General features: G+C 42.8%; 1 protein-coding gene across 3 annotated transcripts in view; it reads right to left on the reverse strand.

Moving 5' to 3' along the window:
• Positions 1 to 18711, reverse strand: part of LOC120314346 (transmembrane protein 132D-like) — a 218732-nt gene that overhangs the window by 67429 nt on the left and 132592 nt on the right. For all 3 annotated transcript variants that reach the window (XM_039357359.1, XM_039357357.1, XM_039357358.1), the window contains one exon: positions 9119 to 9302. In XM_039357359.1, coding sequence (XP_039213293.1) covers positions 9119 to 9302 — 184 coding nt within the window. The remainder of the gene's footprint in view (positions 1 to 9118; positions 9303 to 18711) is intronic.

Genomic DNA, 18711 nt, shown 5'->3' on the forward strand with positions numbered 1-18711 from the left:
GCTGAAAATCTCTCTCTAAGTGCTGCACAAATGCAGGTCACTATGTATAGTTTACAATATTGGATCCTCAATTCAAATTATTGTTGGGTTATAGACCAGTCTCTCTTCCCTCTTCAGTCTGATTGTTCAACCTCACATGGATGTTCTAAGACTATCTAAGACAGACATGCCAAACACAAGACCCATGGGCCGGATGCGGCCCACAAAGTGGTTTCATGTGGCCGGTGAAGCCACCCTGGAAACAGTGAGGGAACGGCCCCCGCTGCCTTGGCCCTGGCTCAGGCCGGCCGGGAGCCAATATACAATTTTGTGGTGGCCATCTATGATGAAATGCATTCAATCTTAGCTCCACAAGGCCGTCTGGAAACAGCAAGGAACCAGCCCCTGCCACGTCGGCCCTGCCCCCTGGGTACATGCTGGGGAGGTGTCACCCTTTGTGAGGAGTGAAGAAATGCACCATCGCCTGGAAGTGGCCAGCAAATGGCCCTCGCCTACTTCAAATATTCGGCTTGATGGGCTCCGGCGGAGGGGTTTCGGCAGGAAGTGGGGTGCTCTCCTCACAGCACCAAGAGGCTGAGCCCCCACAGGCACCCTTGACACGAACAATGTAGAGCTAGCCATGCCCACCCAGTAGGCCGCACCCACCCGGCCCCCCAAGGGCAACCGCAATACTGATGCGGCCCTCAGTGAAATTGAGTTTGACACCCCTGATCTAAGATTGTAGGGAACTCTTATGTCCTGTGTTCCTTGGAGAGCCAGAATTTCATTGAAGTAAGACTTGTATCAAAGGGATAACAAGCGAATAGAATAGAATAGAATAGAATAGAATAGAATAGAATAGAATAGAATAGAATAGAATAGAATAGAATAGAATAGAATAGAATAGAAAATATGGAATGGAATGGAATGGAATGGAATAGAATAGAATAGAATAGAATAGAATAGAATAGAATAGAAAATATGGAAATGGAATGGAATGAAATGGAATGGAATGGAATAGAATAGAATAGAATAGAATAGAATAGAATAGAATAGAATATGGAATGGAATAGAATAGAATAGAATAGAATAGAATAGAATAGAATAGAATAGAAATATAGAATGGAATGGAATGAAATGGAATGGAATGGAATAGAATAGAATAGAATAGAATAGAATAGAATAGAATAGAATAGAATAGAATAGAATAGAATAGAATTCTTTATTGGCCAAATGTGATTGGACACACAAGGAATTTGTGTGGCAAGGTTGGAACTGTTCAGGACCTTGGACAGAGTATGGGTTTGACTCACAAGGAGGACGAGAGGGCGAATTAGCGATGCCTTCATTTCCCCCCCTTAAATTTTTTTTATTTTGTTTTATGTCATTTTCAGCTTTGTTCCTAGCTACGTGTTGGGCATCTCAGTCACAAAACAGACAGGGAGGTATTTAAATATTTTATGAGCTCCTGAACCATTGCTAGTCACGATCGCTTGTTATTTACCTACATGCAGATATACATATCTATTAATATTGTCAGCATGTGTGCCAAAGAGCATTTTGATGCTTATTTTCATAGGAAGCAGCCTGGGGCGATCTCAAAAGAGGGGTGATAACTCCCCACTCCGCGTAAATACATGAATATTAACTAAATGTGCATTGTTAAAACCTGCTTTTTTTTTAATGCTTCATGTCAGCAGCTTTCTCCATTCTAGGTAGAAATGACGGTTAGGACTGGAACCCTGCACATATTAATTCCAAATGTTGAACAGGTTTTAACTCGAACAAGTGTTGATTGCCCATATGAAGAGACACCAATTAATCAGAGTATCAGAATGATCAAAGAAAACTGTAAATGAAGTATTGAATTGATAATATAAGCTTCAAAGTGAAATGTTCTTCAGCCAGACTTGTAATTTCTTTCTTTTTTTTTTCATGTACATAAAATTGGACATTAAAACATTGTGGGTAAAGAATTGATATTGTTCCATGTTTTTTTTTAGAGTCTGATCCTCTGCATTGCAGCTGTGAAATAAGCCCATAAAACTCAATGGGGTTTCTTCTTAGACATGAATGAATAGGATTGTAGGATAAATGGGACTTTTTTTAAAATTAAAAAAAAGGAGAGAGGACCATCCAGTTAATAAACAGGCGAGTGACACTGTTAGCAAAATTGTAAAAGTTATTGCACAAACACTACAGATATCCCAATTTTCGTGTCAAGGTGTCTTCCGCTTAGAATGACACTTCGTAGCTATTCTTAATTCAAGAATATCTCCAGATGTTGACAATAATTTATCTGAGCAGAGCCTAATTTGACGACAGGAATTCTCAGCAGGATGTCTACCTTGGTGAGTTTATCAGCTTTTTAATTTTGTAGAGCTTGCAAAACCATGCACTTTCTAAATAAAAATTAAAAAATCCAGCCCAGTAATCTTGGCAGAGAGCACCTAAGCTTTGGAAAATTAAGAACAGCTGACACTTGATTCCAGCTTTTGCACATCAATAACTTCTAAGTGCAGGATTAAAAAAAAAAAAAGAATGCAAACTCTGGAAAGAAGGGCTACAGGTTTTGAGAAACGGTCGTGACTAATTTGTCGCTCGGAATGAAATGACATAATGGAAAAAGAGTCCCTACACCTCAGCAAATGTGAAGCAAATGTGGAATCGGTTCTGAACCGTAGGTAGATATCAGAAGCAAACCAGCAACGAGGAAGCAGAAGTTGAAAGTCAGTGTTGAGGAACACCTACTTTTGTTTAAGACAACTGCTCAGTACACCAAGTGCTCAATCTGTAGGAGATGGCCAGGCTGAGCCCGAGGGAAGGGTTAAGCACAAGTCCCTGTGTGCCCGCAAGAGATTTAAGTCCAGCCCACCTTGAATGCCTGTCTTATCTCCCGCTCATTTCCCTTGGCCATTAGTTGGTCAGATTTTTGTAGAGAGCTTGCAATAAATCTGTTCTGTCCCAGTCCACTGAGTCCTTGTTAATTCACAAGGACAAACCCCTCTTTTAACAAGTAGGCTGGAAATGCAGGAAAAACAAACCCCCTTTTTTAGTTAGGTACAGATCTGCAAAATGTCCCAAAAGCAAAGGCAAACAAAACATGGAGAAGTGTTCAAAGGCAACAGAACACGATTCAAATGAAGAATTGTCCCAAAGCAAACAGAACACGATTCCAACAGAGAATTGTTCACAGGCAAGTAAAACAGACATGATTCCATGAAACTTGAGTCCTTCGCAAACAGTTGCCTTCAGTAATCAGCACCGCCCACACCTTCCTTTTTTATTATGCAGCCCCAAGGCATGGCTTCTCAATGCCTTCTCCTCCTCCCTTGGAGTCACCCCATTGCCTCCCTCTGTCCTGCTCTTGTTGCCTGTCTGCGTTTGCAAGCGTCTATGATGTCTTCCAGCTGTGAGTCCTCAGAGTCTGACTCAGCTTCCCCGCACAGCTGAGTCTCAGCCTGAGCACGAGTGGAGGGGCCAGGCTCTTCATCAGATTGTAAGTCCTGGAGCTCATCAGAGCCTTCCTCCGACTCTGATGGCTCTCCAGGCCCCTCCTCCTCCTCCTCTGATTCCCCGGACTCAGCTGCCGGGTCCACTGGCTGGCACGGACTCCCAACAAAATCTTTAGATTCATTTGAACAGCCTGACTCTCCCGATTTCCCTGGAACTTGACATAGCCTCAGAAGAGGTTAGAACTAAAATTCTCATAGGTCACTTCACAGTGACTGAGTTTCTCATGAAGCCAAGATGTTACTGAACCATTTGGGGTTTTTTTTTTTTTTGCTACTGTCAACGCTGTGACAATTAAGAAATTGCAGCCATTTTACCTTTTGCTTTCCTTGTGCTTTTTCTGTTGTGTGGGATTCTCAGATGTAGAAGGATAGGGAAGGGGAGAATACTTGAGCATTTTCAGTCAGCCTAAACAATTGCAGCTGGGTGAGCTTCAAGGTCAATTCTAAATAAAGTTTTGGCCCGGCTGAAAAGTAGAGAGGAGAGCCCATGTTTTGGATTAATTGCTGAATGTGATTCATGACAGCCTTTCTTGGGTGGGAATTGCAACTTGTTACATTGTATCAGGGGGGAGGGAACTTTAGTCTTGGGTTCAACGATGTAAGTGCCGATACTTTGTTTCCTGAATAAAATGTTCTTCCAGGAAGAAATCTTTGCCTCAAAGTTCTTTTAATTGGCTTCGTCTATCGGAACCATGACAGCTACATGATAAATATGGATTAAATTTCACACTGGCTGGATCGGCATCCCACACTTAAACTAAAGCTAACCAGACACATCACAGTCACTTGCGTGAGAGGGCAACTACAGGAATGGAATACATAAAAATTATCTTAGCCAATGCGTCAAGAGTGAAAATGTGGCAGCTACATGCCTCTTTGTTTTTATCTTGCTATTAGAGTAAAGTGAGGGGAGAGATGATGGTTTGGACTGGGTTAGTTAGAGAAATGAAACCTCTCCAGTTCTTCGGGAATTTGTGCAGAGATGACTGTCTGGAAACCTTTCAAGGACATTCTAACAGGTGTGAAGAAGATAGCAGATGGTTCCCATAACAAAGAGACTTTATTTACAAGAGCTACGTGGACACTTGGGGGTTTGGCTGGGAATGTCAATGTTCTATGCTATGGTTTGATGCCTTGGGATTTTAGAGTTAGTTTTCCTTTCCCTGTACCATGCCATGTATTCAATAAACCAGTAAGCTTTTCAGAAATGAAAGTAATCCTGGACTTTGATTTGGATATTCAAGCTGGAGGTTGACACAATGTGTGAAAAACTCATTCATGTCTACAGTTCCTGGCCCAGACCATACAACGATGATGATTCTGGAAGATTCTTAGCTTGACTCAGAGTGTTCGAGCAGGCTGTTTTAATGGAAGGACTTCTTCTGGAATAGCTCCCAACAAGGACAGCCACTTTCATACATATCTCAGTCTCCATCATTAGAATTTTCAGACTGGACTGGACAACCATATGACCGGGATTGTATAAGTTCTGCTACTTGAGCAGGGAGTGGACTAGAAGATCTCCAAGGTTCCTTCCAACCCTATTATTCTACATTCTATGTTCTAAATGCAAACTCTGCTTGCTTTCTCATCAGCACAAGCACACCACAAGCACACCAGAGCCGTGTCCACGAGTCTCAGAAAAGATCTGTGAATGCCTGTAAAACTTATTGGGAATGGTCTAGGGCACGGCTTTTCAACCAGTGGTACAGGTGGTACATTGGCACCTGGCAGGTGGTACGCGACCATCCTAGAAAAGTGGTAGCGGGGGAGGGGAATGAGCTGAACTGGTGGCAGCACTGCACAAGCCTGAGCAAGAGATGGCTGGAGCAGCAGGGCTGTCAGGGCTCAGCGGAAGCGCCAGGATCAGCGCCAGGTTCCAGATGGAGCTTGGCGCTGATCCTGGCCCTTCTTCTGAGCCCTGAAGAAGCACCAATCAGCTGGAAAGCAGCACTGATCCTGGCACTTCTGCTGAGCTCAGAAGAAGCGCCGATCAGCTGGAATGTTGCAGCATCTCCAGGGTCTTGTGATTTACATTCAGATGCTTGGCAACTGATTCATATTTATGACGGTCACAGTCTCCCAGGGTCATGTGAAGTGACCAAAACCTGCTGCAACCACCCAGCAAACGGGAGGGGGGAATAAAAACCAAACACCCCCCACTCCATCCCCGCTGCCAATCCTCAACAGAAATGCTCACAACAATGAAAATTTCAGACAGGAGGAAGAGCGCCACCGGGTGGGCAGGCAGGTGTCTTGCTCGGCTGTGGCTTGGGGGGCACTTTTTTCAGTGCCATTGTAACTTTGAACAGTCACTAAGCGAACTGTTGTAAGTTGAGAACTACCTGCACTTTATCACTTTTTTCCTTTTTTTTTTTTTTTTTTGGTCATCAAGTTTTTGACGCCTTGCTAGGCGACTGGTGATACTCGGATGTTGCCATATCCTAAAAGTAGTACAATGGATGAAAAGGTTGAAAAGCCCTGTTCTAGAGTCTCCTGGTTGAGCAGGGGGTTGGTCTAGAAGACCTCCAAGGTTCCTTCCAATACTATTATTCTACATTCTATGCCTTACAGTATTGAACATCCCAATTGCCAAATCCCTTGCTTGGGTTAGAATAATTCAACCAACCCAGCATGATAAATGTTTTTGTTTGGTTTAGTTTTTAAATAAGAGAATAATCAACCCTTGCAATAATTGGCTCGGTCATTAAAGCCCAAAGGCGACTTTTAAAGTTGGCAAATTTCATTGGTGGTCTCCAAGAAAAGCATAAACATCTCCCCCACCTTGACTCGAAGCATAATAATTAACAGCCTGTTACTAGGCAACCACCCAGTTCCTATTATAATCTCCCCCAAAACTCATATACATACATACCTAATAGATGTTCACCTCTTAAGCGCATGCTACGGGCATTGAAAAATCTGGCTTCTTCAGAATTTCATGGGAAAGGAGACCCATCCAGCTGTTTATCCAAATAATCCAAGCTCAATGGTTGGAAAATTATCATTGGAGTCCTTCATTATTACCAAGTTATATTTACATCTGGGTGATATGGAAGCTAAGAATTGGAAGTCACCTGTTCCTTACTTTCCTTCTCTCAGATATTAGTGTTTGTTGAAGCAATGAATTTCCCAGTACAGGTATTCCTGACATACAAGGCTGGAATTACGATGGTAAGGCGGACAGGTCGTTAAGCAAATACCACGTGGCTGTGCCTGATTTTACAACCTCCTTTGTGGTGGTCATTAAGAGAATAGCACGGTTGCTAAAGGAGTGTGGTGATCATTAAACAAAGCTTTCTACTGTTTCTTTGGATTTACTGTACTAAGGCGTGTGTCACCAGGCCTTTGGGAAAAATCAGAGGCCCTAGCTTGGGCCATGTTGAGAGTTTTGAAAAAAAAAATCAGAGAAGAGCAACTCAGATGATCAAAGGCCTGGAGACCAAAACATACCAAGAACGGCTGTGGGACTTGGGTTTGGCTAGTCCAGTGGTTCTCAATCTTTTTAATGCCGCGACCCCCAACCGGTCGTAAGCCGAGGACTACCCAACCGGTCAGAATGGGACTTTTGGCAGGCTCAGCAGGGCAGAGACAGCCTGGACAATTCCTATTGGCTTTTGAAAGCCAGTGGAATTAGACTTTATTCAAGAGAGTCTATTCTATTGGCTTTCAAAAGCCAATAGAATAAAAGGGAGTAGCACAGCTAAGGAAAAGGGGGGAAAAATGGCGGACTGCATTGTTTGGTGACCCCCGTGAAATGGTCATTCGACCCCAACTGGGGTCCCGACCCACAGGTTGAGAACCACTGGGCTAGTCTAAAGAAAAGAAGAAATAGGGGTATAGCAATATTTGAGGAGCTGCCACAAAGAAGAGGGGGTCAGGTTGTTCACCAAAGCACCAGAGGGAAGGATGAGAAACTATGGTTGGAAACTGATCAAAGAGAGAAGCAACCTGGAATTAAGGAGAAACTTCTTGGCGGTGAGGACAGTCAACCAGCTTGCCTCCAGAAATAGTGGGCGCTCCATCACTGGAGGTTTTTAAGAAGAGACTAGACATTCGCCTGTCTGTGACAGTATAGGTTCTCCTGCTCGAGCAGGGAGCTGGACTAGAAGACCTCCAAGGTCCCTTCCAGCTCTATTCCATTCTATTTTCCATTTTCAGAAGGATAATACACAGATATCTAAAGTGTTCACCTGCTACCAGTCAGAAGATCAAAGAGCTCTGTCTCCCTCGTACCTAAATTGGGACAGTCAATCCTTCCAAATACTAGATAAATGCAAAAATCCAGCTGGCTCAACCTCTAAACATTCCTAGAAAGAACTCTAAGGGAATATTGTTAGTTGTTTATCTCCTAGGCCTAATAAATTCAAGGAGAGTCGAGGTGATGTCCTAACAAAATATATCAAAAAGGAAAGGTAAGGGTAAGACAAAGCCATTTGTTGTTTAGCCACCTTCCTTTTTTGTCGATTAACTCCTATTGCCTGAAATCTTTCCAATTGGTTGATCCAATGTCTAAGTTGTACTTCTAAGCCAGGGACAGTCAAAGAATGAATTAGAAGCTTGTTACTCTGGTGGATCAGGGATCATTTAGACTTGGATGACATCTATGGATCATTCCATTCACCACCAGAAGTGCGGACATCTTCAGATTACAACATCTCCCTTTACCACAGGACTAGTAATCACCACCCAGAAGAAATGAAGTTGGCACTGAATCAGCTCAACAAGAAGCAGATCGTGACATGGTCACTCGCTTAGATAACAACAACACCAAGCAGCATAGTCCACTTAATTACGTACTGTAGAAGAGATGGCAGAACTTGGAGGTGGAGTGAAAAGAGGAATAAGCTCAGAATCCCTACATAGTCACAAGGGAACTAAGTCCAACCCCCCTTGAGTGCTGTTGGCCTTTATAACACTCTTAGCAGGTGCAGATGGTTAGTTGAGAAGATTCCCATGCATGGACTTTTAGCAATAAATCAGTTTGATTGAATCTTCATGTGTGAACTTGGTCTTTCATGCCTGACATATTCCAGCCATGATATATTCCACAACCAACAAACAAGTCTCGATTCTCCAAGAAGCAACCAAACAACTGGACAAATGAAAAACCAAGCTTAGAGAACATCTATAACCGACAATGCCAAGATATATCACTAGAAAGATCTCCTAACAGAACAGAGAAGCGTTCAATGTTAGCGATGGAGCGATCATTGCAGGAATGATGGACAGAACATGGGAGAAATTGAACTGCAGGACATCTAGGTCTCTGACAGACAGTAGGAGAAGATCTACAATTCTGCAGAACATTAGCGTAAACAGGGAAAGTCAAAAATAATGTCCAATATCCTGAAACCAAGAAGAGAACCCTCCTCCAGTTCAACTAGGTTTCCACCTTGTTTTATCTACTATTCTTCTGAATTCATTTGCTCTTCCTTAACCGCCCAAAGCATCGTAAGGTAAGAGAAATAATCTAGAGCACACCCAAATTTCAACCTTCACCTTCAGTCCAGAGACTGGAAAGCAAGAACATTTTTGTTATATTCAACTCTGGTCTATCCACATCGTGGATGAGCTAACATGGTTGTGATCCCCAAACCAAGAGCAGAAATAATTTATCATACCATAGCTAAGGGAAGAATGCCAACGAGATCCTTCTGGCTGACATAAATCTTGGAGATGCTGAGGTCAGACGTCCTTCCTCCAGGATATTCAACCTGCCACGTAATAAACTGCATCCCTGGCAATTCGGTGAGTGCTTCCATCTCAAAATCCACCTGCAAGATCTGCGGGGGAAAAGGAGCCGTGCTGGAGAGGGGGAAAAAAAGAAGGAGAGAAAAATGCATGGAGTCAGCAAACATTATTAGTCATTAATCAGACAGGACCCAAAGATCCTTTTTTTTTTTTTTCAGAAGGCTATTGGAATTTCTTGTGTTTCTTTTGAAGACGTTTCGCTTCTCAGCCCAGAAGCTTCTTCAGCTCTGACAGGAGTGGGGGAGTGGAAGGATTTATACTCCTTGCAGACAGCTGGTTATTTGCATTCTTGGTTGTTGAGGCCTCCTGGAGGTTTGCCTGTGTCCTCAGGGTCACCGGAGTGGTGCAAATGGGCATGGAGCCTTTTTGGGAACTGCTGAAAGGACGGTGTTGTGGAAGCTGTGCGTGGGGGGAGCCAGAGCTGAAGAAGCTTCTTGGATGAGAAGCGAAACGTCTTCAAAAGAAACACAAGGAAGTTGAGTTGTGAAGTTGAGTTGCCTCCTGAAAAAAAAAAAAGACCTTTGGGACAACCAAGACCTGGGTGACTGAGAATCTCCACTGACATTTAATCAGACAGGACCATCCAGTACTCAACAATACACTCTTGATCAGTGTTCTCAACCTGTGGGTCGGGACCCCATTTGGGGTCGAACAACCATTTCACGGGGGTCGCCAAACAACGCAGTCCACCATTTTTCCCCCCTTTTCTTTAGCTGTGCTACTCCCTTTTATTCTATTGGCTTTTGAAAGCCAATAGAATAGACTCTCTTGAATAGATTCTAATTCTATTGGCTTTCAAAAGCCAATAGGAATTGTCCAGGCTGTCTCTGCCCTGCTGAGCCCGCCAAAAGCCCCAGTCTGCAAACAGTGCTGCACCAGTTGAGTAGTCCTCGACTTACGACTGGTTGAGTAGTCCTCGACTTACGACTGGTTGAGTAGTCCTCGACTTACGACCGGTTGGGGGTTGCGGCATTAAAAAGGTTGAGAACCACTGCTCTTGACTTAACCCAGTGGTGGCGAACCTATGGCACGCGTGCCAGAGTCGGCACTCAGAGCCCTCTCTGTGGGCATGCGCGCCATGCCCCGGAGATGGCAACCGTTCCTCTTCAACCAGCCACCCGCTAACTCACCGAGGTCCCACATGGCTGGATGTATCCCAGCACCCATGCGCTCGCTGGCCTCTGTGTGCAGGGGCCGATGGTGTCAGGCAGCGGCCGCCCTGGCCCCTGCCTCACCTTGCCCTGTGACAATCGCACCTCCGCCCTGCCTCACCTTGCCTCGCCTCACCCCGCAGGATGAGCCTCCTGCCCACTGCCCCACCTCCCAGAGACCCCTTGGATCTCCCCCAACCCTGCCCGGCCCCCATAAGCGTCCCTCCCCACAAGCAACATTGAGGTGATCATGCCCACCTTGGCCACACCCATCTAATCTGCCATGCCCACCACAGCCACGCCCACCTGGCACCCGGCGATAAATAAGTGGGTTTTGGGTTGCAGTTTGGGCACTCGGTCTCTAAAAGGTTCGCCATCACTGACTTAACCCATTTGTGCATGGGAAGAGGTGCTGCTTCCTCTGAGCCCATCTGCTAATGTGAATGGGATTTTTTTACACCTGCATGTAAAAATCTATGGAATGTAGGTCAAGCGTTCTTAATGTGCAAATGAATTCAAACATTGCCCAAATTGGTTTGGCAAACAACAGACCTTGTCTATTGCTTGGCTGAAGTCTATCTTTAACCGAGATTCAGATTTTCCTCTGGTCTGCTTGAAACCCACCGAGCCTAGATCTGCAGAATCAAAGATTTATTATGATAAAACGAGTGTTGCTGCTCCACTTTATGCAGATTACAATCCCTGTGACAACCTTCAAAGGTCTATGGCAGGGGTCTTCAAACTTGGCCCTTTGATGACTTGTGGACTTCAACTCCCAGAATTCTTCAGCCAGGCACGCTGGCTGAGGAATTCTAGGAGTTGAAGTCCACAAGTCATAAAAGGCACGCTGGCTGAGGAATTCTGGGAGGTGAAGTCCACAAGTAACAAAAAGGCCAAGTTTGAAGACCCCTGGTCTTTGGAGTCTATGGAGTTCTCAGTCACCCAGGTCCTGATGGTCTCAAAGTCCAGTTCCTTGAAGACATTTCTCTTCTCATCCAAGAAGCTTCTTCAGTTCTGGAGAACTAGAGAACTGGGGAACACAACTGAAAAAGCTTCTTGGATGAGAAATGTCTTCAAGGAAATCAGAGAAAGTCCAATTTGCCTTAAAAAAAAAAAAGCACCCTTGGGACTTGAAAGTTAAGCTTCTGTAAACCTACAAAGTAACCTCTACGTCTGTAAAATTAGTAGCCTAAAAACAAAAGCAAGTTAAGAGTAGGGATTTTGGTTTCAATATCGACCTGCATATTTGGCAAGAACTGTGGGAAAGGAATAGGAAACTCACCTTAGCTACCTCATATAAGGAAAATCTGTACAAGATGTTTTATAGATGGCATTTCCCACCCGTAAGGCTAGCCAACATGGGTTCAAACATCTCACCCCTGTGCTGGAAATATAAAACAGCAATAGGTTCATACTACCAGATGTGGTGGGAATGCCCAAAGATCCGTGAGTATTGGAACAGGACACGAAACTGGTTGAGGGATATATTAACACTGGACTTAGAGTTAAAACCTGAACTCTCTTCGTTGGGAATAACGACAGAAAAATATGACAAGGGAACAATCTACCTGCTGCTACACGTCCTGACGGCAGCTAGGCTTGCCTTTGTGCAAAAATGGAAGAGCAAGGGAATTCCCACAGAGGAAGAGTTAATACATAAATATTAGCATGTGCGGAAATGGACAGGCTCACAAGGATATTAAAAGACAAATGTGGATCAATTTATTATGAAACCTGGGATAAATTCTACCGCTGGAGGAATTTGAAGAGGACGGTCGGGATTAAAGATGAATGTTAAGATAGAAATATATGTTATTTTAGACCAGTGGTTCTCAACCTGTGGGTCGGGACCCCATTTGGGGTCAAATGACCATTTCACGGGGGTCACCAAACCACGCTGTCCACCATTTTGTTCCCTTTTCCCTAGCTGTCCTACTCCCTCTTATTGGTGGCCACACCCACTTGGGGGTCACCACAACATGGGGAACTGTATTATGGGGTCACGGCATTAGAAAGGTTGAGAACCACTGTTTTAGAACAAGTATTGTATATAAAACTTAGATGTATATGTAGAGATGAAGAATTGATTGTAAAAAGTGGAATAATCTGACAAGAATGTATATACTGGAATGTCACGTTAAATCCATTGTTTGTTTGTTTTTAACTGTATTATAAATAAAATTTGTAAAAAAAAAAAAAGCCAGTTAGAAAGCGTTCATTACAACGTTGAAACTGCACACAGCCTTCTGCCAATTTCTTTCCATGTTTCTGTCACCATCTTTGTGGCAGTCCCAAGAATTACCAGCCAGCCTTACAAGAATATCACTCATTTTTATACCGTATCCTTCCCAGGCGTGATATTACAACATCTCTGATAGTTCCAAAAAGATTCACGACCACGGGAGAATTTAAGAGGAAATTTAAAGAAAAGGAAATGATGCTTGGCTGAAAGACCCCGTTCTTGTAAACCTTCCAATAAAAGCAGAAGCCATTAAAGTTAAATGGTGCCTCCTTCTTGAAGTGACTCTGCCTTGCTTGCGACTCTTAAAGAAAGAGGTTTTTTTTTTTTTTTTCCCTCGTCTTACCGAGCTATTAAAGTTCTGGAGAGTCACTCTGAGTGGCATATAAATTTAATAAATGGGCCAAGGAAAAGCGTCAAGAAAGCGAAGGATAGCAAAGGCCTTAATTCAGATTAACTGCATTAACTATACAAAGAGAAATTCACGGATAATGATTAAAAGGGGAAAAAAATTCTATATAGAGGACGTGGCATTCAACTCTTTTTTTTTTTTTTTTTAGAAAATGTTATTGCTTTTCTAGTTTTACATTTAAGTGTTGGAAAAGCAACATGGCGGCTGAGTTGGTCAATAATTCAATAACATACAAATATCTTTAGTACCCATCTCAAACTATTACATAAAGTGTTTCTCCTCTTTTCCCTTTAGTATTTACTGTCTCATCTTCAAATTAGTACAATTCTTATTATATCAATTAAATAAAAAATAACTTTCCTGCATTTATCAATAATTTTTAGTTTATACATATCCTAGTTGTCTTAACATTCCATCTTTTTAGACAGTTAATGTCCTGGTTAATTTTCCCCAATTTTTGGTTTCCCACTAATATTTATATTCCGCGTTTGGTATTTATAATTTCCAAATTTTAAATAGCCCCAATTCCCTTTATCACAATTCACCACAAGACTTAATGTTCAAAATACACGTCTTATCTATTTGAGTTCTCACCATCTTACATCAACTAATTGGTAATACAATACAACGTAATCTTATTTTCTGGTAATTTCCAGATGTCTATCGATCTCCATCAGTCTTCACCCTTATCTATCTATCCCCAGCCATATGTAGCTTCTGTCTGTCTGTCTGTCTCTCTTTCTCTTTGTCTCTCTACCCATCTGCCCATCCATCCACTCATTTACACTGTCTGTCTATGTCTCTATCTATCTGTGTCTCTATGTCTGTATCTCTCTCACTCTTTCTCATCTATTTATCTATCCATCCATCCATCCATCCATCCATCCATCCATCCATCCATCCATCCATCCATCTCTAGGGTCCAGATCTATCTATCTCCATCAGTCTTCACCCATATCTATCTATCTATCTATCTATCTATCTATCTATCTATCTATCTATCTATCTATCTATCTCCAGCCATATGTATCTTCTGTCTATCTGTCTGTCTGTCCGTCTGTCCATCCGTCCGTCCGTCCATCCATCCCTTGGGTCTCTCTCAACCCAACGCACTACACAGGACTGTTGTTGTGGGGAAAATAGGAGATGGAAGGGGTATTAGATAACTTCACCAGATAGAGTTACTTATAAAGTAATAAAGGCAGGATAAAAATCTATCTATCTATCTATCTATCTATCTATCTATCTATCTATCTATCTATCTGTCTGTCTGTCTGTCTGTCTGTCTGTCTGTCTGTCTGTCTATCTATCTCCATCAGTCTTCACCCATATCTCCAGCCATATGTATCTTCTGTCTATCTGTCTGCCTGTCTGTCCATCTGTCCATCCATCCATCCATGCATCCATCCCTTGGGTCCAGATCCTGGATCATGCAGCACCACATAAGCCGGCTGACTTTGTCATTTCTGCTTTCATCTCCAAGTTGCTATTTGGCATTCCGAGTGCTGCCTCTGGATTTTCAGCGGATGAAAGGAAAGCAAATATTCGCCGTTACCATCATTATTATTTTTTTCTTTTTTAAAGGAAATCTTGTCATCGGCTCCCCTGTTGAATTAATGACACAGAATGTATTCCTTTCCTTTCCTTTTAACATCGTATTAATTTTTTGCCTCTTGATGTCAAAGCCGACAAACGGGCAATTTGCAAACTACAATCAGTGCCACGTTATCTGTGACCTGAAAAGGAGTGGAAAGCTGGACTTGGGGGAAGTTGCAGGATGAAACCTAATCAGCTTTCGGAATTCAAAGAGAAGGACGCTCTGGACTAGACCCAAATGTCTGAGATGTATAACAGAATAATAGAGTTGGAAGGGACCTTGGAGGTCATCTGGTCCAACCCCCTGCTCAGGCAGGAAACTCTATACCATTTCAGACAAATGGCTGTCCAGTCTCTTCTTAAAAACTTCCAGTGTTGGAGCATTCACCACCTCTGGAGGCAGGTTGTTCCACTGGTTAATTGTTCTAACTGTCCGGAAGTTTCTCCTTAGTTCTAGGTTGCTTCTCTCCTTGATTAGTTTCCATCCGCTGCTTCTTGTCCTGCCTTCAGGTGCTTTGCAGAATAGCTTGACTCCCTCTTCTTTGGGGCAGCCCCTGAGATATTGGAAGACTGCTATCATGTCACCCCTTGTCCTTCTCTTCATTAAACTAGACATACCCAATTCCTGCAACCGTTCTTCCTATGTTTTCGCCTAATCGTTGTGTTGCTCTTCTCTGCACTCTTCCAGAATGTGAGATTTTTCTGGGTTTGTGCTGGCTTGTTTATTCCAGAAATTAAAACCAAAACTAGCAATGAATGAAAGGGCTTTTTTTCATCCAGAGGCGGTGAATGCTCCAATACTGGAAGTTTTTAAGAAGAGACTTGACGGCCATTTGTCTGAAATGGTATAGGGTTTCCTGCCTGAGCAGGGGGTTGAACCAGATGACCTCCAAGGTCCCTTCCAACTTCATTATTATTATTATTATTATTATTATTATTATTATTATTATTATTATTATTATAGGTGGTTGCTTTGTCTACTTTGCAATTTCTTAAACCTGCCCAAAAGGATCAGACCACATATTAGGAAGTGCATTTTTTATTTTTTTCCCACTAACTAAAAGCACCAATTTATAAAGGCAATTTCTCTATTAAACATGCAACTTTCCCCCCACCTGAGTGAGTGGGATTGAAAAATATGACTGTTGAGATTTGCAAAGCTTTAATGTGCTTAGCACTTCAACAAATATAATCAACATCTCCAACAGATATCATCAACAACAGTGCACACGTTACACAGTGTTGAAACTCAGAGACAGACCTGGAAGTTCTGTACATCCAAAGATGCAACAGTGGTGAATTTGGATTTCTTATTGGTGAGACCTTGCTAAGGAGAATTTAGGAAGTCTTTTATGTTCAAGATACAAGTGGTCTTTCACTTGCAATCATATATTGCAACCAGTTTTGGTCACCACCCTATAAAAAAGTTGTTGAGACTCTAGAAAGAGTGCAGAGAAGAGCAACAAAGATGATTAGGGGACTGGAGGCTGAAACATATGAAGAATGGTTGCTGGAATTGGGCATGAGAAGAAAAGGACCAGGGGGGGACATGATAGCAGTCTTGCAATATTTGAGGGGGAGGGAGTCAACCTATTTTCCAAAGCCCCTGAAGGCCAGACAAGAAATAACAGATGGAAACGGATCAAGGAGAGATTCATCCTAGAAATAAGGAGAAATTTTCTGACAGTGAGAACAATCAACCAATGGAACAGAAGTTGCCTCCAGATGTTATGGGAGCTCCATGAATAGAATAGAATAGAATAGAATAGAGCTGGAAGGGATCTTGGAGATCTTCTAGTCCAGCCCCCTGCTCAAGCAGGAGAACCTATACCAGTGATGGCGAACCTTTTAGAGACCGACTGCAACCCAAAACACACTTATGCATCATCAAGTGCCGGGTGGGTGTGGCCCATTGGGTGGGTGTGGCTGCGGTGGTATCAGCAGACTGGGTGGGACTAAAAAGTTAATCAAGTCCAACTTTGCAAGATCTTTTTTTTTCCCTGCGAGAAGTTGAAATTGACTGATTGAACTTTTTTTTTTTTTTTTTTTTGCACACAGCAGCGGAGGCCTAAAGCGAAAAGGTTTTATAAAACCCAGCTGAAGGCCTAGGACTGGGGCGACGGCGCGCGTGCCCACAGAGAGGGCTCTGAGTGCCGCCTCTGGCACCCGTGCCATAGGTTCGCCACCACGGTTCTAGCATTTAGAATCAAACACGTCTTCAAATCCAGACATTCTTTCAGATACAGGCCTAATTAGATAAAATTCTCTGCTATTGTCCCGGATATCTTCTCCCGATCCCAAAAAACCCCAACAACCATAATTTGCCATACTATAAGAAGGAAGCGATAAATCAGCACTGAATTTATTACACACAATCTAATAATAATCCAATAAATTATTCAAGCAGGAGTCAGTAAACATCAAGTCGGTGCTTTGAAAACAACTCCCGTCACGAAGCAGGACAAATTGGTGTTCCTGTCAAGTTTAGAATGAATTGCGGAATCATGTTGTTATTGTTGTTAATTATTGATACTGTAAAGCTAATTTAGAAGGCAACTAGGTCTGTGACTGACTGGGATCAAACCCTCACTTAAAGGAGAGCTCAGCCTTTTTTTTGCGGTCATAAGGACCAGAAACTTAAGAAAACTTATGTTTTCTTTGGCTGCCCCTCCCCCTCGCAGGGCTGATGTTAAAAAGCAGGTCAACGACGCCAATCTATGTGGAATTATTTATATTTCCACAATGTGCCAAGTCACCACATCGCAACTACTTGCTGTTCCACCCAAATTTAGTAAGCAGACGGTGGTATAAATAATAAATAGACAAATAAACAAGCAACAAAAAAAACCTCCAAGCAAATAAATAAAGAACGCTAGATAAATTCAATAATTTAATGGGACACATAGCTCACCTCATCATGAAGCTCTGCGGTGAACGATAACATGGCTTTATTCTTGAAATTATTATTTTATAGCCTGGTTTAACAATATCTTTAATCATAGATAAGGCTATTAATTTCTTTTAGTACATCGTCTCTCTGTGTGTGTGTGTGTGTGTTTGTGTGTGTGTGTGTGTGTACATTAGCTGTACAGAGTGCTTTTTGGGACTGGAAAGACAGGATATAAATATCTATATTCATTGCATTTTTAAAGTGCTTTTAGTAATGCAGTAATCTGCCCAGAGAACTTTGGTTATTGGGTAGATTATAAATAGTATTGGCAATAAATATCACTCTTTGTGGGAGACAAATTATAATAATAATTCAAGGGTAAGTATCTATGGATGACTCTGACTCAGTTTGATTTAATTTCCCCTCTGTATTAAAAGAAGCAATCTCCCAACTCCCATATTGTTGTTGTTGTTAGTTGCGAAGTCGTGTCCGACCCATCGCGACCCCATGGACAACGTTCCTCCAGGTCTTCCTGTCCTCTACCATCTTCTGGAGTCCCTTTAAGCTCACGCCTACTGCTTCAGTGACTCCATCCAGCCACCTCCTTCTCTGCCATCCCCTTCTTCTCTTGCCCTCCATCTTTCCCAGCATCAGGCTCTTCTCTGGTGAGTCCTTCCTTCTCATTAGATGGGCAAAGTCCTTGAGTTTCAACTTCAGGATCTGGCCTTCTAAAGAGCAGTCAAGGTTGATCTCCTCCAGGACTGACTGGTTGGATCGCCTTGCAGTCCAGGGGACTCGCAGGAGTCTTCTCCAGCACCATAGTCCAAAGGCCTCCATTCTTTGGCGCTCAGCCTTTCTTAGGGTCCAACTTTCACAGCCATACATTGCAGCTGGGAAAACCATGGCCTTGACTATACGCACTTTTGTTGGCAGGGCGATTATGTATTTCCAAATCACCAGATTAATTTGAAGGCACCCAATTTAACAACACACTCCAAAAGTGGAAGTTTCGATTGAGTTGACGTTGATCAGATTCCCAGATCAAAACCGAGTTGGGTGCAATTCTGGATATCGCAGTTGAAAAAGGGAAAGTGGCAAACGAGGAAGAATGAAACCCCATGAGGGATGGTTAAACAATCTGGATATGTTTATCCTAACAGACGAGATTTGTGAGG

This window comes from Crotalus tigris, unplaced genomic scaffold, assembly GCF_016545835.1.
Source record: "Crotalus tigris isolate CLP2741 ecotype Arizona unplaced genomic scaffold, ASM1654583v1 scf7180000018891.247784533:1973344, whole genome shotgun sequence".
In the NCBI taxonomy this organism is placed as follows: domain Eukaryota; kingdom Metazoa; phylum Chordata; class Lepidosauria; order Squamata; family Viperidae; genus Crotalus; species Crotalus tigris.